This window comes from Nycticebus coucang, chromosome 1, assembly GCF_027406575.1.
Source record: "Nycticebus coucang isolate mNycCou1 chromosome 1, mNycCou1.pri, whole genome shotgun sequence".
Taxonomy (NCBI): domain Eukaryota; kingdom Metazoa; phylum Chordata; class Mammalia; order Primates; family Lorisidae; genus Nycticebus; species Nycticebus coucang.
Window position 1 is genome coordinate 145,282,619 of NC_069780.1, and position 27,007 is coordinate 145,309,625.

Here is a 27,007-nt window from a genome sequence, read left to right on the forward strand (position 1 = left end):
GCTAATGTGTTTGAGTTCTCTGTGGATTCTGGTTATTAAACCTTTGTTGGAGACATAACCTGCAAATATCTTCTCCCATTCTGAGGGCTGTTTGCTTGCTTTACTTACTGTGTTCTTGGCTGTGCAGAAGCTTTTTAGTTTGATCAAGTCCCAGTAGTGTATATTTGAAGCTCCTTCAATTGTCCGGGGTGTCCTCCTCATAAAATACTCGCCCAGCCCGATTTCTTCAAGGGTTTTCCCTGCACTCTCTTCTAGTATTTTTATAGTTCATGTCTTAAGTTCAAATCTTTGATCCAGTGAGAGTCTATCTTAGTTAATGGTGAAAGGTGTGGGTCCACTTTCAGTCTTTACAGGTTGCCAGCCAGTTCACCCAGCACCATTTGTTAAATAGGGAATCTTTTCCCCACTGAATGTTTTTAATCGGCTTGTCAAAGATTAAATAATGGTAAGTAGCTGGATTCATCTCTTGATTCTCTATTCTGTTCCAGACATCTACTTCTCTGTTTTTGTGCCAATACCATGCTGTTTTGATCACTATTGATTTGTAGTATAGTCTGAGGTCTGGTAGCGTAATTCCTCCTGCTTTGTTTTTATTTCTGAGTAATGTCTTGGCTATTCGAGGTATTTTCTGATTCCATATAAAACGAAGTATTGTTTTTTCAAGATCTTTAAAGTATGACAGTGGAGCTTTAATAGGGATTGCATTGAAATTATATATTGCTTTGGGTAGTATGGACATTTTAACAATATTGATTCTTCCCAGCCATGAGCATGGTATGTTTTTCCATTTGTTAACATTTTCAGCTATTTCTTTTCTTAGAGTTTCATAGTTCTCTTTATAGAGATCTTTCACGTCCTTTGTTAGATAAATTCCCAAATATTTCATCTTCTTTGGCACTACTGTGAATGGGATAGAGTCCTTAACTGTTTTTTCAACTTGACTGTTGTTGGTATATATAAAGGCTACCGATTTATGAATGTTGATTTGTAACCTGAGATGCTGCTGTATTCCTTGATCACTTCTAAAAGTTTTGTAGTAGAGTCCCTAGTGTTTTCCAGATATACTATCATATCATCTGCGAAGAGCAAAGTTTGATCTCTTCTGACCCTATATAGATACCCTTGATTGCCTTTTCTTCCCTAATTGCAGTGGCTAAAACTTCCATTACAATGTTAAAAAGCAATGGAGACAATGGGCAGCCTTGTCTGGTTCCTGATCTGAGTGGAAATGTTTCCAATTTAACTCCATTCAATATGATATTGGCTGTGGGTTTGCTGTAGATGGCCTCTATCAGTTTAAGAAATGTCCCTTCTATACCAATTTTCTTAAGTGTTCTGATCATGAAGGGATGCTGGATATTATCAAAAGCTTTTTCTGCATCGATTGAGAGAATCATATGGTCTTTGTTTTTTAATTTGTTTATGTGCTGGATTATATTTATAGATTTACGTATATTGAACCAGCCTTGAGATCCTGGGATAAAACCAACTTGGTCATGATGTATAATTTGTTTGATGTGTTGCTGGATTCTGTTTGTTAGGATCTTGTTGAATATTTTTGCATCTATATTCATTAGTGATATCGGTCTATAATTTTCTTTTCTTGTTGGGTCTTTTCCTGGTTTGGGGATCAGGGTGATGTTTGCTTCATAGAACATGTTGGGTAGTCTTCCTTCTTTTTCTACCTTTTGGAACAGGTTGAGTAATATAGGTACTAATTCCTCTTTAAAGGTTTGGTAGAATTCAGATGTGAAACCATCTGGTCCCAGGCTTTTTTTAGGGAGGTTTTGTATGGTTGATGCTATTTCCGAACTTGATATGGGCCTGTTCAACATTTCCACTTGATTCTGGCTAAGTCTTGGAAGGTGACGTGCTTCCAAGTATTGGTCAATTTCCTTCAGATTTTCTTATTTCTGAGAATAAAGTTTCTTGTAATATTCATTAAGGATTTTTTTGATTTCTGAGGAGTTTGTTGTTATTTCATCTCTGTTGTTTCTGATTGATGAGATTAGAGATTTTACCCTTTTTTTCCTGATTAGGTTGGCCAAAGGTTTATCTATTTTATTGACCTTTTTGAAAAACCAGCTTTTTGATTTATTGATCTGTTGTATTATTCTTTTGTTTTCAATTTCATTTAATTCTGCTCTAATTTTGGTTATTTCTTTTCTTCTACTGGGTTTGGGGTTGGAATGTTCTTCCTTTTCCAGTTGCTTGAGATGTCCCATTAAGTTGTTAACTTCCTCTCTTTCCATTCTCTTGAGGAAGGCTTGTAGTGCAATAAATTTCCCTCTTAGAACTGCCTTTGCGGTGTCCCAGAGGTTCTGACAGTTCGTGTCTTCAGTGTTGTTTTGTTTCAAAAAATTGGCGATTTCTTTCTTAATCTCATCTCTGACACAGCTATCATTCAGCATAAGGTTATTTAACTTTCATGTTTTTGTATGAGTATGCAGATTCCTGTTGTTACTCAGCTCAAGTTTTATTCCATGGTGGTCCGAGAAGATGCATGGAATAATTTCTATTCCTTTAAATTTACTAAGGTTAGACTTGTGACCTAAGATGTGATCGATTTTGGAGTAAGTTCCATGGGCTGATGAGAAGTATGTGTATTCAGTTTTGTTCGGATGAAATGTTCTGTAGATGTCTGCTAAATCCAAATGTTGGATGGTTAAGTTTAAATCTAAGATTTCTTTGCTCAGCTTCTTGTTGGAGGATCGATCCAACCCTGCCAGAGGAGTGTGGAAATCTCCGACGATTATGGAGCTGGAGGAAATCAAGTTGCTCATGTCTGTTAGAGTTTCTCTTAGAAATTGAGGTGCATTCTGGTTGGGTGCATAGATATTAATAATTGAGATCTCATCATATTGAGTATTACCCTTAACAAATATGAAGTGACCGTTCTTGTCCTTCCTTACTTTTGTTGGTTTAAAGCCTATTGTACCTGCAAATAAAATTGCAACACCTGCTTTTTTCTGATTACCATTTGCCTGAAATATGCGCGACCATCCTTTCACCCTGAGTCTGTATTTGTCTTTTAAGTTAAGATGTGACTCTTGTATGCAACAAATATCTAGCCTGAGTTTTTGTATCCAATCAGCTAACCTATGCCTCTTTAGAGGACAGTTTAAGCCGTTCACATTAATGGAGAATATTGATAAGTGTGGTGAAGTTTTGGGTATTGAGTTTTTCAAAAGTCCAGTGGGCATTTTTAATCCTTTCGCCAGTGTGGAAATTGGAGTTTGATCCGAAGTTTCTGAGTGAGTTTACTTTTGTGGTATAGGATTGGGTTGGTCATTATGGAGGATAGGTCTGAGAATATCCTGAAGAGCTGGTTTGGTTATTGCAAATTCTTCAACATATGAATGTCATTGAAGTATTTAATTTCTCCATCATAAATGAAACTCAGTTTAGCTGGATACAAGATCCAGGGTTGAAAGTTATTTTGCTTTAGGAGATTAAAAGTCAGTGACCACCCTCTTCTGGCTTGAAAAGTTTCAGCAGAGAGATCTGCAGTCATTCTAATATTCTTGCCTTTGAAGGTAATGGTTTTCTTTCTCCTGGCCGCTTTGAGAATTTTCTCCTTCATATTAACTTTAGTGAAGTTAATTATGATATGCCTGGGGGATGTCTTATTGGGGTTGAGTTGTGCTGGGGTTCTGAAGCTGTCTGCTATTGAATTTCAGAATCTCTAGGCATGTCTGGAAAATTCTCTTTCATAATTTCATGCAGAAGGGCCTCTGTGCCCAGCGAGGCCACTTCATCTATTTCTGGAACCCCTATGATTCGGATATTCGCCTTCTTCGAATTATCCCAGAGCTCTCGGAGAGAGTGATCCATTTTTGCTCTCCATTTCTCTTCCTCTTTGAGAGTTTGGGAGCGTTCAAAGGTTTTATCTTCGATGTCAGAAATCCTTTCTTCTGCTTAGTCCATTCTGTTGCTGAGGGATTCTACTGTATTTTTCATATCTTTGAGGGCTGCAAATTCTTGCTTCAGTGTGTCTAAGTCTTTGGTGGTTTTGTCTTTAAATTCGTTAAATTCTTGAGACAGCTTTTGAATTTCTCCTCGAATTCCTAATTCCACTTTGTTAATCTTGTCTGCAATCCAAATTCTGAATTCAATTTCTGACATCTCAGCCAGTTGTTTATGAATGGGATCTTCAATTGCATCTGCCATATCTTTCCTTGGGGGGGGTTGATCTATTCTGGTTATTCATGTTACCAGAGTTTTTCCGCTGATTCCGCCCCATGGTTGTTTTACTCCCTCTGATTTTTTCCCCTGGGGCTTTGTCGAGAGCCCGTACAGTGTTGTGGCCTGAGAAACTGGGGCCCTGTCTGGTGTGGTGGGGCTAAGTGGTTCTGTCTTGTTTTCAGCTGGTTTCTGTTCCACCCTAGTGAAACAGATACTTTGGATTGAAGTCTCAGCTGTGGAGTAATATCAGCAATTAAGTCACCCCGCCCCCCACCGGCAAACAACTGGAGAAGAAAAATCAAACCTTCACCGTGCACCCAGGGCACCACCTGATTTGTCCTCAGGCGATTGGTTCAGTTCAAAAAAGTCCAAATCAATTGTCTCCGTCTGCACCTGTCTCAGGTGAGAGAGTTTAAGAGATCTCTGGGAACTGGATCACAGGGGTCTGGTGACTATTCTGGTGTGGCTTGCTCCAGTGCTGCTTGGAGTCAGGAGAAGCCACCCAGCCAATAGATCAGTCTGGGAAGGTTGCTACCTCCTTCCCCACCTTGCACCACTTCACATCCAGTCCCTGATAGCCCTGCAGTTGGCTGACCCAGTTGTCTATACTGAATCGGTACTCCAAGAGTTTGTACCTGCCTGAATCACAAGGAAGTCTGCCAGGCCGCTGCGCTCTGCCTCTCTCCAGCAAGAGGAGGTGAGGCCTGACAACCTCGGGCGCTTGATGAAGGTTGAGGGGTTTTCACTCAGGTCCAGTCTTGCCCCTGATTAATGTTACTGACAGAACAGAACAGAACAACTCTGCAGTTCCCCTGCAGAAGGGAAGCTGAATTGAGCTCTAAATCAGCTTGTCTTTGCTCCTGTATTGTCTATAGGCTGACGATCCCCTGAGGGCCAGGTGCATCTTAGGTTTAGTAAAGCGGACCTCTGGGTCAGCCCGACCCTGGGAGTTTCCCTGGTTTGCAAGTTGTAGTTGCTTCAGGCAAACTCAGAGTCTCTGGTTGCCCAGGGAGACAGGGGGTGTGGCTTCAGAATATTCGGTAGTGAGCCGTATTGCTAGCAAAAGAGGGCCGCTGCTTTATGGCTCAGGCAATGGCCGCTCTGGTGTAGCTCCCCTCCGGCCAACCATCCTCTCTCCGCTCCCGTACCCTAGAGTCTGCACTGACAGGCTGCAGCCCAGCACTGTCTACACCCCTTGAACAATCGCCCAAGAGTCCGGACCCCTGGGGGACAGGCCTCCAGACCTCGGAACGACAGCAGAGGGGAGTGCGGGGAGGGCTGGGAGCCTGGGGTTGCGGGCAGAGAACACACACAGCTTTACACAGTTTTATGCTTGGCCGTATTGTCACCAAAAGACGGCTGTCACACTGTGCCTCAGGGAACTGCCACTCCGGTGCAGTCCCGTCTCCACTGACGGACCAGGACTGGCCTCCCAACCCCAGTGTGAGCGAAGGGGAGCGCTAGGAGCTCAGAATTCCAGGTAGAGACTATATACAGTTTATACAGTTTTATGCCTGGCAGGAGGACGCCGTGGCACCCTAGTAGCGGAGGTAGGTCCAGTTTTTAGGGGGTCTCTCCCGTGGAGTGCAGTGGGAGGACCTTTGAACTCTGACTGGTTTTTTGTGGGGCACTCTGAGCCATTCCCATGGGGGAGGGAATTCCGTCTGCTTGGTGATGGATTTTGTACCTTTTGTTTGTATCCTTGTGGTCGCAGCTCGCCTCAGCGGGGTTGATGTGCCATTCTACAACCTTCTCTCTTAGTGCAGCTCAAATCCACCAGGTTACTTGCTGAATTTTTGTCCTTTAACTCTCCTTCTGGACAGGAGCCTCTGTGGAAAGCTGGCTTCAGTCAGCCATCTTATCTCCTCCCCCTCACATCACAGAAACTTTGACAAACACTGTTCATTATAAAATTCGGTTCACCTTAATAAATAGTTCCTAAACTTTAAGAAGTCTGGAAAGTATAAGGCCCTATCACCCCAAATGTAGTTGGCCTACACCAGAAACATAAGAATATTAATTGTTGGCCCGGTTCGGTGGCTCACGCCTGTAATCCCAGCACTCTGGGAGGCCGAGGCAGATGGATCGCTTGAGCTCATGAGTTCAAGACCTGCCTGAGCAAAACCTAGACCTCGTCTCTACTAAAAATAGAAAACTGAGCCAAGAGAATTGCTTGAGGCAAGAGTTGGAGGTTGCTGTGAGCTATGCTGCCATAGCACTCTACCCAGGGCAATAAACAGCTTGAGAACTCTTGTCTCAAAAAAATTGAGAACTCTTGTCTCAAAAAAAAAAAAAAAAAGAATATTATCTTTTTAATGTTCATAACTCTCAACTAAAAATTCTGTTTCTAGTAATTTTAAGACAAGATTAAGATATATACTCAAGAATTTATACACAAAGATGTTCATCCTGGTAATTTGTCCAAACAGGTTATGGTTAAATTATGATACATCTGTATGATAAATTTTTATGCAGATGCTAAATACATATTTTTATAGAATATTTATCCGACATGGGAAGATGTAGAGTGTGTTTCTATCTATATTAAAGAAAAAGGAAAATACAGCAAAATGTTAACTATCTCTGAATAGTAAGATTGTAGGCAATTGATATTTCATTCCATACATTTTATTCTCAACTGTTTACCATGACCACGTGTTGCTTTTATAATGAGAAAAAAATGCTATCAAAAAGCAGTTGGCCATGTAATTCGCTCAGGAGGTTTTTCTTTCTGTATGTTTTTTCACTGGTCTTTCTAAATTATTTCAGAAACAAAAAGTCTTTGGAGGAATTTCCCCTACTAATGTTTAAATTAGGTTACGTATATGTGCACAATGGAAGGCCACAGGGAAATACTGTGTTTCTTGTTTCAGCTCCAATATATAAAGAGCTTGGAAGTCATCACTCATTACAAGAAAAAGCTAGACAAACTGAAAACCAGTGACTTTTCTTGGACTCATTAGAGAACTGAGTTTGCAGGGCAGCGTCTCCTTGACACGTGGAGACAGTCAAACCCAGAGCTGCAGTTGAGATCTGGTTACCTGGAGCTATAAACTGGAAGGTCACTTCTGGGGACCACAGTCTCAGGGGAAGCCCCTTGGTTTAAAAACATTACCTTTGGAACCACAGGTTTCTCACAATGAAGGTCAGGGAGAGGCCCCTGAGGGATCTTGCAGAGGGAGAGGAATAGTGATCCTAGTGAAATGCATCCCTAGCTTTTTCCCTAACAAAGGCTTTAGCCCCTGTAGAAAGATTTTACCCAGTTTGGGCTAGTGCTGGGGAGTGGCAGGCATTCCTCTCACCACAGCCCCTTCTGTCTTACTAAGGCACAAGAAAGCTACCCAGGAAGAAACACTGCTGAAGGTCCCAGGCCACTAAGAGACTTGAGCTTTAAACCTAAAATTAGAGCACACCTCTCTCCCACCTGCCTTTGCCACACCAGAGGGGCTCTAGCATAACAGCCGGCTAACCAGCCAGCCCAGCCAGCCACCAAAAGAGCTGTAAGACACAGGTACTCCCTGAGGAATACTTAGGGAAGCCCAAAGCTGGGAGGGGAAACCAACACAAGGACACTGGAGGGATTTAAAGCCTCCCACTCTAGTTACAACACACAGAAAGCCAAGCTCCTCTGCGAGCCAGATTAACACGTATCCTCACACTAGATGCCTGTTTATCTCAGTTCCTGTCACCCAATACAACATGTCTGGCTTCGAGCAAAAATTACGAGGCATGCCAAAGGCAAGCAAACACACAGATCCAGCAAGCATCCAAATCAGACTCAAATATGACCCAGATGTTAGATGTGTCTATCAGAGAATTTAAAATAATTATGTTAAGGGCTCAAATGGAAAAAGTAGACAAAACGCAAGACACAGGTGGGTAATGTAAGCAGAGAGATGGAAACGGTGGGAAGGAACCTAATGCAAATACAGAGGATAAAAACACTGTAATAGAAATAAACTAGTAAGAAAATGTAACTACCCCAAGGCGTAGCATATTATACTGCAGAAACCCAAAGATAAAGAGAAATAAAAGGCCAGAGGAAGGAAAAAAAAAACTTTTTTACCTAGAGGAACCTAAAAATTATAGTAAATGTCTCATCAGAACCATACAAGGAAGAAAAGTGTGAAGTAAAATATTTTAAATGCTGAAAGAAGAAAAACCTAGAATTCTATATCCAGTAAAAGTATCCTTCAAAAGTGAAGGATAAACACTTCTTAGACAAACAAAACACTTCCTTAGACAAAAACAGAGCAATCATTGCCAGCAGAACTGCCCACAAAATGAGGCTGGGCACAATGACTCACATCTGTAATCTCAACAGCTGGAAGGCTGAGGCAAGTAGGATCACTTGAGGCCAGGAGTTTGAGACCAGCGTGGGTGACACAGTGAGGGTTAGCCTTTACAGCAAATTAAAACATTAGCCCTGCAGGTATGGTGGCATGCCCCTGTAGTCCCAGCTACTCAGGAGGCTGAGGTGGGAGGAATCACTTGAGTCCAGGAGTTCAAGGTTATAGTTAGGTATGATCAGGTCCTTGTACTCCACCCTGGGTGACACAGCAAAACCCTGTTTCTAGAAAAAAAAAAGTAAAATGATAATAGCTTGGAAACTTGGATCCACAAAAAGTATGAGAGTTTGAGGAGAATAAATGAAGGTAAAACCAAATCTGTTTTAAAAAATTCTTTCTCGTTCCATTTTTTAGAGACAGGGTCTTGCTGTCACCCAGGCTTGAGTACAGTGGTGTAATCTTAGCTCACTGTGGCCACAAATTCCTGGGCATTGGCCTCCCAAAGTGCTAGGATTGTAGGCACCAGCCACTGCACCTGAACTTAAGGAGAACACTGTTAAGGACCTCAAACTTTTTTTTTTTAGAGACAGAGTCTCACTTTCTTGCCCACGGTAGTGTCATGGCATCACGACTCACAGCAACCTCCAACTGCTGGGCTTAGGAAATTCTCTTGCCTCAGCCTCCCGAGTAGCTGGGACTACAGGCGCCCACCACAATGCCTGGCTATTAAGGTCCTCAAACTTTTTTAAACAGGGGGCCAGTTCACTGTCCCTCAGACTGTTGGAGGGCTGGACTATAGTTTAAAAAAAAAAAAACTATGAACAAATTCCTATGCACACTGCACATATCTTATTTTGAAGTAAAAAAACAAAACGGGAACAAATACAATCACACTGCCCCATGTGGCCCGTGGGCCGTAGTTTGAGGACCCCTGGCAGTGTTACTGATGGATGATCACAACACATGAAAGCAAAGTGAGTGAAAGCAACTTCATAAAGGATGGAGGAGAGGATTGGAAATACCCTGCTGTGAGGATACTTAAAAAAAATAAGAAGTTAACTGATGACTCTATACTGAATCTCAGAGTCAAAGCATTCTATAATAGACATACTCTAATTCGACAATGTGAATGTTACTTTCTTTGCATTATTAATATTAGTGCTTAATATTTTGATGTAGCAATTGTCTGATTCCTTTTCTGAATGTATTTATGTTCGTTCGTCCTTTACAAGATTTTTGTTTCTAATTAAAAAAAAGGAAGAAATACCCTGCAATACACACGAGGAACAGTGTTATTTGAAGGCAGATTAAGATTAAAATGCATGTAAATTTAGGCAGTCATTAACATTTTTAGAAAGAAATATAATTGAAGTACTGTATTAGGTACTGAAACTGCCCTTTGTAAAATTAATAAAGGGTCACAGGGTGAGAACTCTGCAAAGGTATAGGCAGAGTTAAAATATGTACATATATACCAGCCATTGTCCCATGGGTTGCTTTCCTATAATTACTACTCAGGAATCACATAACTGATGATCATAAATATCCTTAACGTTCTTAGTAACGCCTGTAGATAACACCCTAGTAAAACCTAAAAGAAGTTTTTGAGATGTCTTCCAGGCCCTACATTCCAGTGGGTTGCCTGGCCCACCCAGACCAATGAAACATACCAAGGAACTGACTCAACTGGTCTTGTGACCCCCGCCCAGAAACTACTTTAGCACAAGAAGACAATTTCTACATGCCTGTGGTTCCATCTCAAACCCAGGCAACTGGTGGACCCAGTTGCCTAGCCCTTTGCATGCCAAAGTATCTTTTAAAACCCTTTGTCTCAAATTCTCAAGAAGACAGAGTTGAGAACCTCCCCGCATCTCCTTGCATGGACCTGCAATATTAAACTCTTCCTCTGTGGTAACACCTGCTGTCTCAATGCACTGGCTTCCTCTTGAGCAGCAGGTAATGAACCTGGTAAGGCTGTAACAGCACCAGCAGCCCAGAGGTGTAGGCCTCACCTTTCTGGGGCCATTTCTTTATTTATGACATGACTAAGTTAGAATATATCATGTCTTTCTAATTCCCTTACTGTTCTGCAATTCTATTACTTCTAAAAAAAATTATCTAAAAAAAATCTATCTTCTTCTTTAGTCAAAGTCTATAAGGAAGAGCCTTTTGAAATGTATATGAAGAGCCTTCTAAAATAATCCATTCCAGGCAGCGCCTGTGGCTCAGTGAATAGGGCACTGGCCCCATATACTGAGGGTGGCGAGTTCAAACCCGGTCCTGGCCAAACTGCAACAAAAAATAGCCGGAGGCTGTGGCAGGGGCCTGTGGTCCCAGCTACTCGGGAGGCTGAGGCAAGGAGTTGGAGGTTGCTGTGAGCTATGACGCCACAGCACTCTACCAAGGGTGATAAAGTGAGACTGTCTCTGAAAAAAAAGTAAAAAAATAAAACAATCCATTCCCTAATCTGTTATTTCAGTAGGTTTTCATATTTTCAAACTGTGAGCTGCATTTAGCAGGTTCATCTAGTACAGGTAATGAAATACTGAATTCGCTTACCTGGTTCAACATTCCTCAATGCATTATGTTGTAAAAACACACAAGACTGAAAGAAAAAGGCCATTTCATGGTATTGATTTCACTGTCACAGATAGCACAGGACGTGCGCTTTTTAATCCAAGGAAGAAAGAATCAAACTGCCTTCCTTCGCTAAATAGAGTCCCATAATTAGTTTGTGATTACCTTCAGATCAATCAATAGACTTTCCTTCTTGGGCTGTCAATGCATTTCTGAGCTCAGTGAACACTTTTATGAGCTGCAACTTCTCTGTCAATCAAAAACTTTTGCTCTTCTAGATTATTGGTTAAGCTGCAGTGTTCATTAAAAAAGAAAAGAAAAAGCTGTTTGGGGACTAACCCAGATAGCACTGTGGAAATGACCTACCTGCCCCTTTTGAAAGGAGATACTGATCTTACTTCAGGTTAAAGCTATTGATAAAATCGATAGGCTCACTTGCAAGTCTAATCACAGTCTCATCTCCAGGCTTTCCTGGTCTAACCCCTTGCAATAAAAATCTCTAACAAGCAGAATTTAGCCCAAAGCCATATTTCCCACTCTAAAATCATCAGCCTAGTGACAGAGCGCTCTCAGCCCATCTGGACTCATCCCTGTTCTAGCAGTTACTTGCATCCTACTTTGCTCCTCTGGGGAATTACAGTAGCACCATAATCAGGCACAGGCTCGGCCACTTGCCACTCACAAATGCCGATTAACAAGGACTAGGTGTAGTGAAAGGAAAGCTGCGTCATTTCAGAGCTAGAGGTAGGGAAATGCCTGATGTGATGCTCAAAGAAACCATGTCAGTGTTGGACTGATGGTCGGGGTTTGAAAAGGAAATTTGGTATGAAGGGTGTGCAGGAGAAAGAGGCGCTGGCCAGCAAGACTTGTCCTGTGACCGTTGCTCCACCTGGTGAAAGGCTGGGCTGTCTCTACAACTGTCTGTCTACACAGATTAAATGTAGTCTTGAGGTAATCTCATGGGGGTCTAATTATTTCAACATTCAGTCTCTGGAATTTCTCAGCAAGCACATAATTAGACAGGGGAAACTTTGTGCAGGGAAGTGCTTGGTGGAAAGGAAGGTAAAGGTCAGTATTTTGTAACAAGAAATGGGCAAATGGGCGGTGCCTGTGGCTCAAAGGAGTAGGGCACCGGCCCCATATGCCGGAGGTGGCAGGTTCAAACCCAGCCCTGGCCCGAAAAAAAAAAAAAAGAAAAGAAATGGGCAAGAACATTTCAAAATGGGGCATCGATAAACAGGGCAGTGTTTACAACTCCCCACCGTCAGCATGAAAATCGATGTTTCATCTTGAAGGAAAAAGGGTCAGATCATCAGACATCAACACATTCCTTCCAGGATTAGACAGTTCTTCAAGCACACTTAGCTAGATGAGTTGGATGCAGGCATTTGCTGAAATAAAGAACAAAATCTTCCTGCTTGTGAAAGATGTTTGACGAATCAGGGACTCGTGTTATGGTTAAGAAGGAACTCAAGAGAAAATAATAGTCAATGACTCTGTTATGAATTTTATCTAAGTGCTTCTGGCCACAAGGAGTCCATCAGGCCAGGAGTCCAACTGCCCACAAGTAAGAACAAAGAAACTCCAACCAATGGCTATAGCCCTTTCCTGGGTATGAAGGTGTTCACCCCAAGGACTCTGAAGCTCAATTTCAGACACGCAGTGTGAAGCTATGGAAGAAGTCCAAGCTCGACTGCCAGATAATGGTTGTTCACCACTTCACGGGACACCAAGTTCTGTATAATTGGGCTATGTTTGTGACAGAATGCAGTTTCTTCTTAACGGGTAAAAAGTGACTTTAAACTGCTTTTTCAGCAGATGCTATAGTCCTCCTGAGATACCAAGATCAAAGCTTCATATTTAAGGAGGTAATTATTTTTTTTGTCCTCATTTTGCCAGCTGATAAAGCACTGTTTCTTACCCTAAACCACACTGTTCATAAAGCAAATGCTCTGGAGTCTGCCTTCTTTCTGCCTTTTAAGCTTAGTTCAAATACACGTCCCACTGAAAAAATAAACTATTGCTGCATATTGCAAACAAAGTTTCCAAATCCAAAAAGCGTGTTTTGGTAATGGGAAGGGCAGTGTTTGCAATTCATTTTTAGTGGGTTATGAGTCCAGATTATATTGGCATTCATAAAGTATGCCAATTTTAAACATAACTTAAAAATGAGAGGAGGCGAGCCAGAGAGGGAGAGAGCCAGAAAGCGCGTACATGTAAGCACAAACTCTGGGAGAGACAATTCTTGGCTGAAAGTGTGCCCTAACATAATGGAGTTTCAGACACTAAAGGCAGATAAAGCTTGTACCAGGATAAATATGCCTTTCCCATAGCATGGCCATGCTATTTTTGTAGGTTAAAATAAAATTACAGGCAACATAGGTAGCTCAGTGAGTAGGGCGCCAGCCACGTACACCAAGGCTGGCGGGTTCGAACCAGGCCTGGGCCAGCTAAAAACAATGACAGCTGCAACAAAAAAAAAAATAGCCAGGCGTTGTGGCAGGTGCCAATAGTCCCAGCTACTTGTAAGCTAAGGCAAGAGAATCGCTTAAGCCCAGGATTTGAGGTTGCTGTGAGCTGTGATGCCACGACAACTCTACCCAGGGCAACAGCTTGAGACTGTCTCAAAAAAATAAATAAAATAAAAGTAAAATTACAGAACTTTTGTAAATGAATAGACAAGCTGGTAGTGGTAAACATTCTGACCCAGATAAAAACAAAACAAAAACCAGGGAAATGTCTAGGGCTGTATGCAGTATTCTTTGAAAACTAATCCTTATAATAGAGAGGGCTGTTGCTCACAGCCTGAATCACTGCAGCTGACACTGCACCTCCTGCCTCGAGGTCGCGAGGTCACATAGAGTAGACAGCATTACCAAAGCAGCTGTTGCCAGAAATGTTTACCTGAATCCAACTATGAGGGAACAATCAGAAAATTCCACAGTAAAGGACATTCTATAAGACAACCTGCTTTGGATTCTTCAAAAAGGCAAAGAAAAGGGACTACTCTAGATTTAATAACTAAATAGCCAAATGTAACACATAAAGATTCTAGATCAAAAAACAAATAAGACATCTTTAAGGAAGCTTGGAAACTTGGGATATAAGCTATTTATTAGGTATCATTAATGTTAATTTTCTTAGGCATTTGCTGGTATTGGTGAATAGAGGAGTAACATTCCTAGATGTATGCTAAAGTATTTCGGGATGTTACAGACTTTGTAGAATCTGTACTTTCAAATGTTTTGACAAAAGTACACATGCTGTGTGTATATGTATCTATACACACACATAGATAGGGAGAAAATAAATGTGGCAAAATGCCAACAGCTGGTAAATTTAGATGAAAACTTTACTGGGTTCATTGTTCTATTTTTTTTTCTAAATTTACAGGGAAAGAAAAGTATCTGTATTTTCACGACATACATCTCATCTTCCTTTCATTGGCTCTCCAATAATTTTCCAGCTTCTACTCACTTGTGGTTTATAAGGTTTGGAGAGGCAGAAGACGCTTAAAAGGTGAGACTTATGTTTTAATCCATGGGGATAGAAATCAGTTGTGAGAGATCCAGCACTTACAAAGTCTCACTGACAATTTTATGTATTAGAATGATTTCAAAAAGTTGTGAGTCTGGAGTCAGAGAGATGTCCAGTTCTACTATAGTGCTATTTACTTTTAAATGACCTCACCAAACTATGCTGTTTTTAAATGGCTGTCAAATCACACAGCGATCACATCATTTTTATACCCAAGTCCCTTGCCCTGCATGCCTGCTGCTTCTGAACCTGCACTTCCTCAGAATTCCTATTTTCTTGTATCATGTTGGCAAGGTCTGTGTTCCTCTTGAATTGCAAAACTTCATGAAGGGAGGTATCCTGTTCTAACTCCAGAATGGGCACACAACTATGGCACCAAACAGTAACTCAAAATAAAACACTAGGTAAGGAAATAAATAAAATGAAGGCCTAAAGTGAAGGTTTCTCAAGAGAAACTGTAAAAGTGAGTATTTTAGAGGGGAGGAAGGCTGGGAGGGGAGAGGAGGGGAAGGGAAGGGAGGGGAGGGAAAAGACCAACTTGTAATTGAACTTTAAAATGTTATTGTTGATCACATGAGCCTTTGTCAGAATGTTGAGAGATGTCTCTGGAATATAAAACAAATAAATAAAAGTACATTCTTGAAAGAGAAAGATCATTAGCTTATATTAGGAGCCAAAGTTCAAACAGAGCTTGGCTAACTAAGTTGCTTGTCCTAAACTTAGTATGTTTGGTGTAACATAAAATAGAATGAATAGAATTCTATAAACCAATAATTAAATCTTGAGCATTTAAAAATTCAAGTTACATAACTTATTTTTTTCCTTATCCTAGAGTCCAAAGGCAAACATGAATTGTTTTTGAGATATTTACAAAGCCTATTTTAACCCATGAGTTTAAAAAATGAACCAAACTCTTGTCCTGATTTAAAAAAAGTATACTTTTTTTGCAAGGTGACTATTTTGGTACTATTTGCTATGTCATTATAATGAAATCTGCCAGGAGATAGAAAGATGAGTATTTTATTATAACTGAAAAACTGGAGCATGTTTGAGAATTTCTGATAACATTACGGGGGTTGGTGCTTCAAATGAAAACAAGTCAACAGAAATCTTCTTCTTAGATTAGTCTTAAGGACTGAGTAATAATGATAAAGAAACATCACTCTTAAGGAGCTTTTCATGTTTAAATGAAGAGAAATTAGAAGATTAACTAGGATTGGCTACATATAGTACTGTTACCTACTAGCACAACCAAAACCAGAGTATAAAAGAAAACTTCCGTTTATAATGCACTGGGCAGTTCTTAAGGACTCATATTTTTGTAGGGCAAGAAAAATAATCAGACAAATAAGTCAAAGTGAGGTATCTTTGGAAAATTTAATTTGGACCATATTTTTTTCCTTTTGCTGAAAACATTGAATATTCCAGTACACTTTGGGTTCCACGCTGTGGGTTTCCCATAGTTACAGACTGTACTCAACTTTTTCCAACCTTGCTTCTGCCTATTTTTTAAAAAATGTTTTAAAGGTTCCTTACATTAAATGGCAAGTAAAACAAAGTAAGGCTTTATTTTCTCCTTTCCCCCTTTTCATGTGCTGCACGTTGGAGGAGTAAGGAAGGAAGACTAGTGACATCAGTGTTGGTACCCTGGGGATTGCTGCGGGGTCCTCTGAGGGGCACGCCACACTAGGGAACCTGAGAAGGGGGAGCGCAGCCGTGTGGGACTGCCACAGCACAGGTGGGACTAGGGGCTGCCGGTTCTTCTCAGTGCTCACAGGGCTGGTGGCTTTCAAGAATAAGAAAGGAACTAGGACCAAACCAGGGCCAGAGATCTCCCACCTGGTACAGCAGCACTGCAGGTTCACTTCCGTGGGCCTTAGTGTACATTTACAGACTAAATAAATTTATTGGAAACATAACAAGAGAAAAACGCCTTTACTAGTTCTTCTATCAAATTACTAGAATGAAAATAAAAGCATTTATCTGATAAAACCCATTTCCTATGTCAGATGAAAACAACTCCCTTGCAAGATAATCTTAGTAAAGTATATCTGTCACTATTTATATATTTTCCCATGGTGAACAAATTTCTTTAATTGTATCACCTAAATACTTTTGTCATCTTACAAACTTGTAGTTTCATTAGTTTAAAAAAGGAATAAGGCAGCCAAATCTAACTAATTTTGGTTGCAGAGAAACATCTCAGACAATAACTTCCATCTTCTTCAGTGTTATAAGAGTACATGATTGAAAGGTAATCAGTTTCTTTAACAGGAAACTAAGCAGCTATTATCATCAAATGTACCTCTAGTAAGCCCCCTCATAAATACAAAATTAAATTCTTTTGAGGAGCAGGTTTGTGACTTTAGTTATGCAGAACTTATATTTATTCTTTATATTTTATAATAAAAAATGTGTGGTCTTTGCTTCTTCATTTCATATGCTAGTGACTTCCTCATCTCAGCAGGCTCACATGTACACATGGCAGGCTGGGTATTCAGCTTGCTTTAGAAAGGGGAGGCAGCCACCCGGCATGTGCTCTTAGAATCCTTGCAAGAACTCCTGCAGCTGGGTGACAATCTCTGTGTCCACTGTTTCCATGAGGGACTGGAAGCCTTGTTCTCCCAGTAACTCCTGCTGTGCCTTGAGCTTCTCATAGACGAATTGCTGCAGAGACACTGTGTGCACAGGGTCCTTCAGGGCCAGCTGTGGGGGACAGAGGAGTCAGATGTGTCAAAGAAGCAAAACAAGTTCATCTTACCTGTGACTTACTAAGGTTCTTTGTAATTTCTTTCACAGTAAAAAAAATTGCTTTTGCGTCCCTTCTTACAGACATTCTAAAATAATCTCATGGTGGAAAAATTGTCAAAGAAAACTTCACTGTTGGTCAAACCTTAATTCCCTAAGACCCTGTGAACATAAGTTTTCCGCTTAGCTCAGTTTCTCAAGAGCTGAGGATCCATCCATTTAAAGCATCAAAACCTGGCAGACAGCATCCTAAAAGGAACAGAACATACTGAAGAGCATTCAATTCAATTATGCCAATTCTCCTTGGAAAGATCAGGCACTCCAAGGTGGCGACTCGGGTGCCTGAAGACACTGTTTGCCTATCATAATAGCTATGATATTTAAATTCATGTATATGCTACCTCCTGAAAAAAAGGAAAAAAATTAAAAAATAAATATAAAATACAAATACACAGATAATTGACACATTAACTGCCGCACTAGGAAAGCTAATTTTTTCCTTGGGGTCATGGTGCTTTATTAGGTCAAGATAGGTCAAGAGACCTGTGAGTTATACATGCTTCACGGGGCCCAGGCTTAAAACTAGGGTAAGTTATAAATACAACTCACACGGCAGTTAGTGTATTAAAAAAAACCCCACCTCATTCCTCTTCCCCTATAGCGATACTGGGAAAACAAAGCAAAAAAGTATAATTACATAAAAAACAACCCATAATTTCACTCCCTAAAGATAATGCTAATAAAAAAATATTTTGCCCTCTTTTAGCCTTTTTTCAAGAGTACTACTATTTGCATTTATATAGATATATATATGCAAATAATTCTATATATATGTATATATTCCTCCCCCCTCCCCCAGACAAGTTTCACTATGTTGCCCTCGGTACAGTGCTGTGGCGTCACAGCTCACAGCCACCTCAAACTCTTGGGTTTAAGTGATTCTCTCGCCTCAGCCTTCCAAGTAGCTGGAGCCTGCCACAATGCCGGGCTATTTTTTTGTTGTAGCTGTCATTGTTGTTTAGCTGGCCTGGGCCGAGTTTGAACCCACCAGCCTCAGTGTATGTGGCTGGCACTGTAACTACTATGCTACGGGTGCTGAGCCTCTTTGCATTTATATTATCACAAAAAGAACGCTATTCTAATACACTTCAAGAATTATAAATCTACTTATGCCTTATTTTCTTGGGTTATAGGTATGTTGATGTGATTATAGTTTAAATACAATTTTGCTGAAAAGTCTATCACAAACACCATTCCACATTATTATGTATACAGTCTTTCCTCTACATTTCAGATTATGTTTTTGGAATACCTTTATGTCAGAAGAACTACTTGATTAAATAATGGGCAGACACAATTTTATGACTCTTGATCCATATTATCAAGTATTTTCCCCTATGGTTTGTATCAACTTAAAAGATATAAAAGTTTTTGGCTTCTGGCACTGTTCTTACCACTGGTATAGCTATCATTATTTAAATGCTTTATAATTTAACACATTGCCATAAGCTACACATTTATCTCATTACCAATAAAACTGAACATCTGCAAGGCTTTGAGTAAAATGCTTGAGTTTCTGTGCCTGATATGGCTGCACAGAAATTCTTTTCTTTCCTTACTGATACTCACTTTTGTTCTCGGTAGATGAAGTAGCTGAATTACAGTCACATCAGTTGTTTAAGCAATGGAAGTATATTTAAAAGTAATGATCATAAATGGAAAAGGCAACTGAGAGGGAGAAATGTAGGTACCACAAAACTGAAATTAAACCCTGTATCTGACCATTTTAGGAGCACATGATAAATCCAAGGCAAGGTTATTTCAAGACGCCTTTCCCCGGAAGACAGATATGAGAACGAACACCAGGAAGAACTAACTGCAGACAGAAAGGCCTGTCTCCACAAGACTGAAGACATCATTCTATAAAATACATAGACGCTGAAGATGAACATTTAAAAATATTTGCTCTCAAGCAACATGCAATAATAATGTTCAATATTACTTTAATTACTAAGACCCCCCCCAAAGCAATATATCAACAAAAATAAATGAGACTTGATTAAATTAAAAAGCTTGAACAGAAGAGAAAATAATCAACAGAGTAAATATACAACCTACAGAATGGAAGAAAATATTGGCAAAATCTACAGCTGACAAAGGGGTACTATCCAGAATGTACAAAGAATTCAAACGAATCAGTAAGAAAGAAAAATAAACCACCCCATTAAAAAGTGGGCAAAAGACACAAACAGAAGTTTTTCAAAAGAAGATAGACAAATGGGCCACAAATATATGAAGAAATGCCCAACATCACTAATCATCAGGGAAATGCAAATTAAAACCACAACAGATACTGGTGTGGATGCAGAGAGAAAAGAACACTCATGCACTATTGGTGGGATTGCAAATTAGTACAACCTCTAGGAAAACAGTATGGAGATTCCTCACAGAAACAAATGTAGACCTACCATTTGACCCAGCAATTTAACTATTGGGTATCTCCCAAAAGGAAAAGGGGTCATTTCATCAAAAAGACACCTGTACTCAAATGTTTATATTGCAGTATAATACACAATCACACAGATTAAGAATCAACCTAAGCGCCCATCAATTCAAGAGTGGAGCACATTACTCAAGCCATAAAAAGTAATGAAATAATGTCTTCTGCAGCAACTTGGATGGAAGTGGAGACCGTTATCCTAAGTATCTCAGGAATGGAAAAACAAACGCCACATGTACTCACTAATAACTGGGAGCTAATTGATGGGTACAAAGAGATGTAAATTAGGTCATAAGAAATCAAGAAGCGGGGAAAGGGAGGAGAGGAGAAGGTACATCCCACCTCACAGATATAATGAATACTATTTATTTCAGTATTGAGCAAACAAAAAGCCCTGACTTAAGTGTGATAAAATGTACACAGGAAACAAACACATTTGTAACCCCTTGATATTTTGGAATAAAAAAAGAAATAGATTTTTTTCATTAAAAAGGGAGATGTTGACTTTGTTAAAATATAGTATATTCTCTATAGCTGAACTACCTGCTACAACTATGGTTCCCAACACCTAGGATGTGGATCATTACTTGTCCATGGCCTGTTAGGAACCAAGCTGTACAGCATCACCACCGAAACTCTGCTCTCTATTCCATCCCCTTCCCACCCCACTCTTTGAAAAACTGTCTTCCGTGAAACCAGTCCCTGGTGCCAAAAAGCTTCCAGTCCATAGTCTGTTAGGATCCGGGCTGCACGGCAGGAGGTGAGTGGAGAATGAAGCTCCATCTGTACTTACAGCCACTCCCCACTATTTACCTCACCACCTGAGGTCTGCCTCCTGTCCCATCCCCACCATCCCCATGCCCGTACTCTCCCACCTGCCATCTCCTCAGCCCCCTCAAATCCCTAGTCCATGGAAAAACTGTCTTTCAGGAAACTGCTCCCTGGTGCCAAAAAGGTTGAGGACTGCTGTGCTACAATATGAGTGAAAAGCACCTGAGTGTAAAATTGTTGTTCACCAAGTCCCTCTAACTACTGGAATGATGGTTAATAGTACAGGTTAAATGCTCTGTTTCAATTTATTGTAAGAAACTGTAAACAGTTAACTTTTCACATTTTCATACTTTAATTTCTAACAGATTAATAAAAAGCACCACTACACTAAAATCCACCAGATAGAGCATAATAGCACATCAGTATTACATAAAATGCAAATGTAGTGGTGAGTCATGTGAAGATTAAAAGCATCAATTTCTTTTAGAAAGACAGCAGTGGAGGGAAGAACTCTCCAATTATATACCTTTAAATGATCTTAAAAAACAAGCATTTTTTTAAAGCCAAAAACACCTGTTAGCCAATAACTGTCTCTTTTGGTTTACAGTACACTTTCGTTAATTATAGTTACTAATACATTCTTTGAAAAAAATGTGAAATTAATGTACTCAACCCTAATATGAAACTAATTTAGGGTTTTCACATGAAAGCTATAACCCAGTTACAACCTAAGAATAGGGGGAAGGGGGAAAGGGAGGGGAGGGAGGGGGGAGGTGGAAAGAGGGAAGGGGATTGGTGGGATTACACCAGCGGTGCATCTTACAAGGGTATATGCGAAACTTGGTAAACGGTCTGTGAAGCTAGTGAATGATGCCCCATGATCATATCAATGTACACAGCTATGATTTAATAAAAAATAAAATAAAATAAAATGAATATATAAAAAAATGTGAAATTAGTTGATCAGATGCTTGTTTACAGTAGACTCATTCCTGCACTTCTACTACAAATCCAGATTCTATTTCTTGAGTCTAACAGTGCTTAGAGTCATCAGAAATAATAGACTGAAGTCACTAATAGCATTTTCAAAGAACTTAACTATTACCTTTATATAAATAATGACCACCTAACTTATAATAAACTTAATTACCCAATTCCATGTGAAAAAAATACAAAGTACCTACCAGGTTTATAGGTAGTAATGTCTTGAGAAAATAATTAGTTTTCTAATGTAATAAGTAAATTCTAAATCTGCTGTAGGAAAGAATACACTGCAAAAGTAGATATGATGGAGACTTTGGCTTTCAAAGTTATAGAGTAAAATATTTTCTTCTAATTCTTCCTGCCAAGTACAACTACACAACCTGGACATTACACATAAAGCAAACATAAGACTCTAAAAGATGGGAACTAGAGACTTGGCATCTAAGGAACAACACAGCAGGGAATCTCTGGGCTCTCTTCTGGCCTCACATATCCCAGTCTAGGAGCTAAAAAAGCCAGCAACCAGGAAATGCAATTAGCACAGACAAAAAGCTCCAACAAACCCTGCTCTCTCTAGCCAAAGGAGGAGGAAAGGGACAGCCTTGCAAGACAGAACACTTTTAGACAATAATTGTTCTACGTTAGCCAAACTTGACAGAAAAAACCCCCACTCATGCCAGGCTATGTAAGGATTCAACCCACCATCCCTCAACAGTGGCAGTGGAGACCACGTGGGGAGCCTGGACTCTTTCCTTTCTAATCTAAGCAGGTATCAGTGGAGCCTAGTGGAAAGCTCTGCTTCTGACACCCACCTGGCAGGGTGGCACCCTCACTTTCCCTGACATGGCACTGTCAGGAGAAGCCAGCTAAAACAGAAGATTCAAATAAGACTTAGTTTCACAACAATAACAAAAGTGTCCAAGTTTCAACAGAAGATTATTCAAAATACCAAAAAAGGGGGGGACAGAAGCAGGAGGGAGGTAGGTTTAAGTATAAAAGGGCAACAAATATTCTGTATTTGGTTCTCATCAATGCCAATATCTGGTTATGATACTGTAGTCTAATTTGGCATGATGTTATTGGAAAAAATTGAGTAAAGGGTACATATGACCTTTCAATACTATTTCTTATAAATGTGAAACTGCAATGATTTCAAAATAAAACATTTAACTAAATAAATGTGGAGTCTCTCCTAAATCATCCATGCACTGACACCTACTGACCACTGTGGTGTCAGAGGCACCTGACTCTGGATACAGCTAAGTCCTCTCCTTGCTTAACACGAGTAGGTTCTTGGAAACTCATAAAAAAAACAGGTGGGTTTTTCTCCTCATCAATATTGTAACAAAACAATCTGATTTAATGACCTGCTGTATTTCTTTTCACTTAAACTTGCAGTTTCTAAGAACCTATCAATTTCAAGTGAGCACTTAACTGTGTTTGGAACTTGGAACAGGAGAGAACGATATAAACCTACTTACCATGCCTAAGTGTACACTAAGCAGATCACCCAATTGGGGGATCAGATTCTGAAGACTCATCTTATTGTACAGCATCCCAAAAGGACACTGTGACTTTTCTTTTGCAGTTTTTGGCCAGAGCTGGGTTTGAACCCGCTACCTCCAGCATATGGGGCCGGTGCCCTACCACTTTCAGCCACAGGTGCCGCCGACACTGTGACTTTTTTATCACACCCAGCTTCCTTGGAATTCCACCTAGCATTGAAATCCCATCATACCTACCCTAATTTTCATTGTGTTTCTGACAGGGACACCTAGGAACGTTTGGCTATACCAACCTTTTTAAAAGTACTAAGTCTCTTCCCTTTTCCAGACACTTTTTACATTGCTCTTGTATCCTGCAACCTGTAGTCGTTTAATAGTTCTAATAGAATTTGGGGGGCGAATTCCTTAGTATTTCCTACAGACATATTTATGTCATCTGTAAATAAAGATGGGTTTATGTCTTCCTTTTCAGGTTGGATGCCTTTTATTTTATTTAATGTTCCTGACTGATGGCACAGGCCAGAACCTCCAGTATTACAATATAAATAGCAAGATTGGACAATCTTTCCTTGTTCCCAAACCTGGGAAGAAAGCCTTCGGTCTTTCACTGTTCAGAATGATGTTCCTTGACAGGTTTTAGGTGGATGTCCTATACATTCCTGAATAAGGAAGTTCCCTTCTATTCCAAATTTGTTAAGAGTTTTTGTTATGAATGAGTACTGAGTTTTGTCGGAACTTTTTTTTCTGAATCTGCTGTGATGATCACATGGTTGTATTCTTTATTCTATTAATATAGTGTTTTATACTGATAGATTTTCAGATTTTATAGCAATCCTGCCATCCTGGGATAAATCCCACTTGGTCACAATGTATAATCTTTTTATTTTATGTTGTTTGATTCAGTTTGTTAATATTTTGTTGGAGATTTTTGAGCCTATTTTCAGGAAACGTGTGATAGATCTATAGTTTTCCCTTCTTGTGAAATCTTTGACTTTGGCATCAGGATATCAACATCACAGAATAAACAAGGAAATGTCTTATCCTCTTTTATTTTTTAGAAGAATTGTATTGATATTAATTCTTTGAAATGCTTGGTACAAATGCACCAGTTAAGTCGCTTGTGCCCGGGTTTTCCTTTGTGGGAAGATTTTTAATTATTAATACAATTTTTTTTAACTTCTTTACAGTCTATTTAGATTTTCTATTCATTTTTTAGTCAATTTTGGTGTGTCATTTTGAAAAACTACTTACATTTCTACCATCTCTTGAGAATAAATTTACCAGTTGAGATGTTCTACAAGTATTCTCTCAAATGTAGTATGTCTGCTAATCAATGACCTGGCAAACAAAACTTCTAGTGTGTTCCTTTTAGACTTATTAAGAGCTAATATTTTACTTACCTTTAATAAAGAAAGTTATTGAGTTCCCCCATATGCCACTGACTTTTTATGAATTTTATATAATTAAAATGTTATGCACTGAATTGTGCCTGCCCCCCACCCCCTATTCATCTGTTGAATTCCTAACCCACCTGTGATTGTATTTGGAGATAGGGCCTTAAAGTTAAATGAGGCCATAGGGCAGTGCTGTAGTCCAATACGACTGATGCACTACCACGAAAGAGAGACAGACTTTAGGAACGTAGGCATGCAGAGGAAAGGCCATGTGAGGACATGGCAAGAAGGTGGCCATCTGCAAGCCGAGGAGAGAAACCTCAGGAAAAACCAACCCTGATAACACCACGATGTGGACTCAGCTTCCAGAACTGTGAGAAATACATTTCTGTTGTGTGAGCCGTCAGTCTGTGATATTTTGTTATGGTAGCCCTAGTAGAATAATGTATGTAGTATGTGTTAAGCACAACGATTAAGGCTATCTGTATACTACAGAAAAAGATAAATACAGAATTTTGTGTAAGAGGATGGTAAACATACAGTAAAAAGTTTTCAATACGCTTACCAATTTGATGGGACTTTTAGGACAATACATAAAATTTATGTCACGTAGAACTATATAGAATTATTCTTATTTTTTCCTGATCTTAACATGCAATGAGGAGACTTTGTATTCTGGGAGTTTAGTTTGTTCTCTTGGGACCATATATAGGTTAACAATATACCAATGACTATAGTATACCGGAGTAGAAAAATAAAAATTACTCATCAGTTTCAAACTATACATTGTACTTTGCCCCCCAAACTCAGAAGCTGCTATGTCTTAGGAGATGAGGATGCCCTGCATGTGTTACTTTTTTTTTTTTTGAGACAGAGTCTCAAGCTGTCACCCTGGGTAGAGTGCTGTGGCATCACAGCTCACAGCAACCTCTAACTCCTGGACTCAAAGGATTCTCCTGCCTCTGCCTCCCAAGTAGCTGGGACCACAGGCTCCCGCCACAACGCCTGGCTATTTTTTTGGTTGTAGCCATCACTGTTGTTTGGCGGGCCCAGGCTGGATTCGAACCCACACGCTCAGGTGTATGTGGCTGGCGCCTTAGCCACTTGAGCCACAGGTGCCAAGCCTGTGTGTTAGTTTTTAAAAGTCTTGGGGATTCTACATTATCTCTTCCAATTAATCATAATTAGAGTGCCACAATGATCCTTTGTAAATGAGCACTTACCTCCATTATCTTTTTTTTACCATTTCACCACTTTATGGTATGGCGTTCCTTTCACTAACAAAACATAGGTCTTTTATACCAAATCCAGCATTTTTTTTTTTTTGAGACAAAGTCTCAAGCTGTCGCTCTGGTTAGAGTGCCATGGCGTCATAGCTCACTGCAACCTCCAACTCTTGGGCTCAAGTGATCCTCTTGCCTCAGTTTTTCTATTTTTAGCATAGACAGGGGTCGCACCTTTGCTCAGGCTGGTGTCAAACTCCTTAGCTCAAGCAATCCACCCACCTTGGCCTCCCAGAGTGCTAGGATTACAGGCATGAGCCACTACACCCAGCCAAATCCAGCATTCTTCTAAAGTTTTCTCTACCACACTCATGTATCATCAAATAACACATATATGCGTCACTTGTAGGCACATTAATCACAGCAAGACAGAACAGAAGTCAGCCTTTTATTCACTTCAGATTAAATTCTAGTCTTCTTCACAAACAGAAATAGCTCACAATCCAGAGAGCTCAGTGATCTAGCAACCTCAACCACCAGGAATACACTAGGATGCCCTAAGGGGAGATCAGGGCATCCTCATCTCCTAACACATAGCAGCTTCTGAGTTTGGGGGCAAAGTACAATGTATAGTTTGAAATAGGGAATTAACTTGCAAAGGTCTATAGATTGGCACTCACATGCCCAAATTCAAACAAATTATTCATAGTGGAATTTGGTGAAAGAAATAAACTATTTTTCTCTACCATTTATAACAAGTATGATTGCTTAGATTTGCTTAGACACACAAAATCAAGGGAGATAAAAACTCGCACAATCAAAAACAAAGACAGCAGTACAGAGGCTTAAGTGACAGTCTGGCATTAATGCGAGGAGACAGAAAACTATTAAAAATGGACCCCAGCTAAATGTGGGCATTCTCAATTAAATTCTGGAACTAAGAATATTACCATGAAAACTGGTGAAGTCCAAATAAAAGTCTAGAGTTAGTTAACGATAATGTGCCAGTGTTGGTTTCTTAGTTTTGATAAAGGTGCCATGTACATTTGATAAATACAACATAAGATGTTTACATTACGAGAAAACAGGTGAGGGGCACATGGAAACTCTCTGTATTATCGCTGTCACTTTTCTATAAACCTAAAAGTATTCCACTTTAAAAAGGTTATTTTAAAAAATGGTCTCAGGAATTACAAAAGTACATCCTTCTGTGCCAGTTAGTGTGGGGACAATATGCTCTCCAATTAACATCTCAATTAGCTTACATAAGAGTTCAATTATACACTTTTCAGCT

General features: G+C 39.9%; 1 protein-coding gene across 3 annotated transcripts in view; it reads right to left on the reverse strand.

The window, feature by feature from the left end:
- Positions 1–16,496: 16,496 nt before the first annotated feature.
- The window catches only part of IPO11 (importin 11), a 232,940-nt gene continuing 222,429 nt past the window's right edge, over positions 16,497–27,007 (reverse strand). For all 3 annotated transcript variants that reach the window (XM_053589979.1, XM_053590000.1, XM_053589989.1), the window contains exon 30: positions 16,497–17,294. In XM_053589979.1, the coding sequence (XP_053445954.1) occupies positions 17,130–17,294 (165 nt within the window). In that variant the 3' untranslated portion in view covers positions 16,497–17,129. The remainder of the gene's footprint in view (positions 17,295–27,007) is intronic.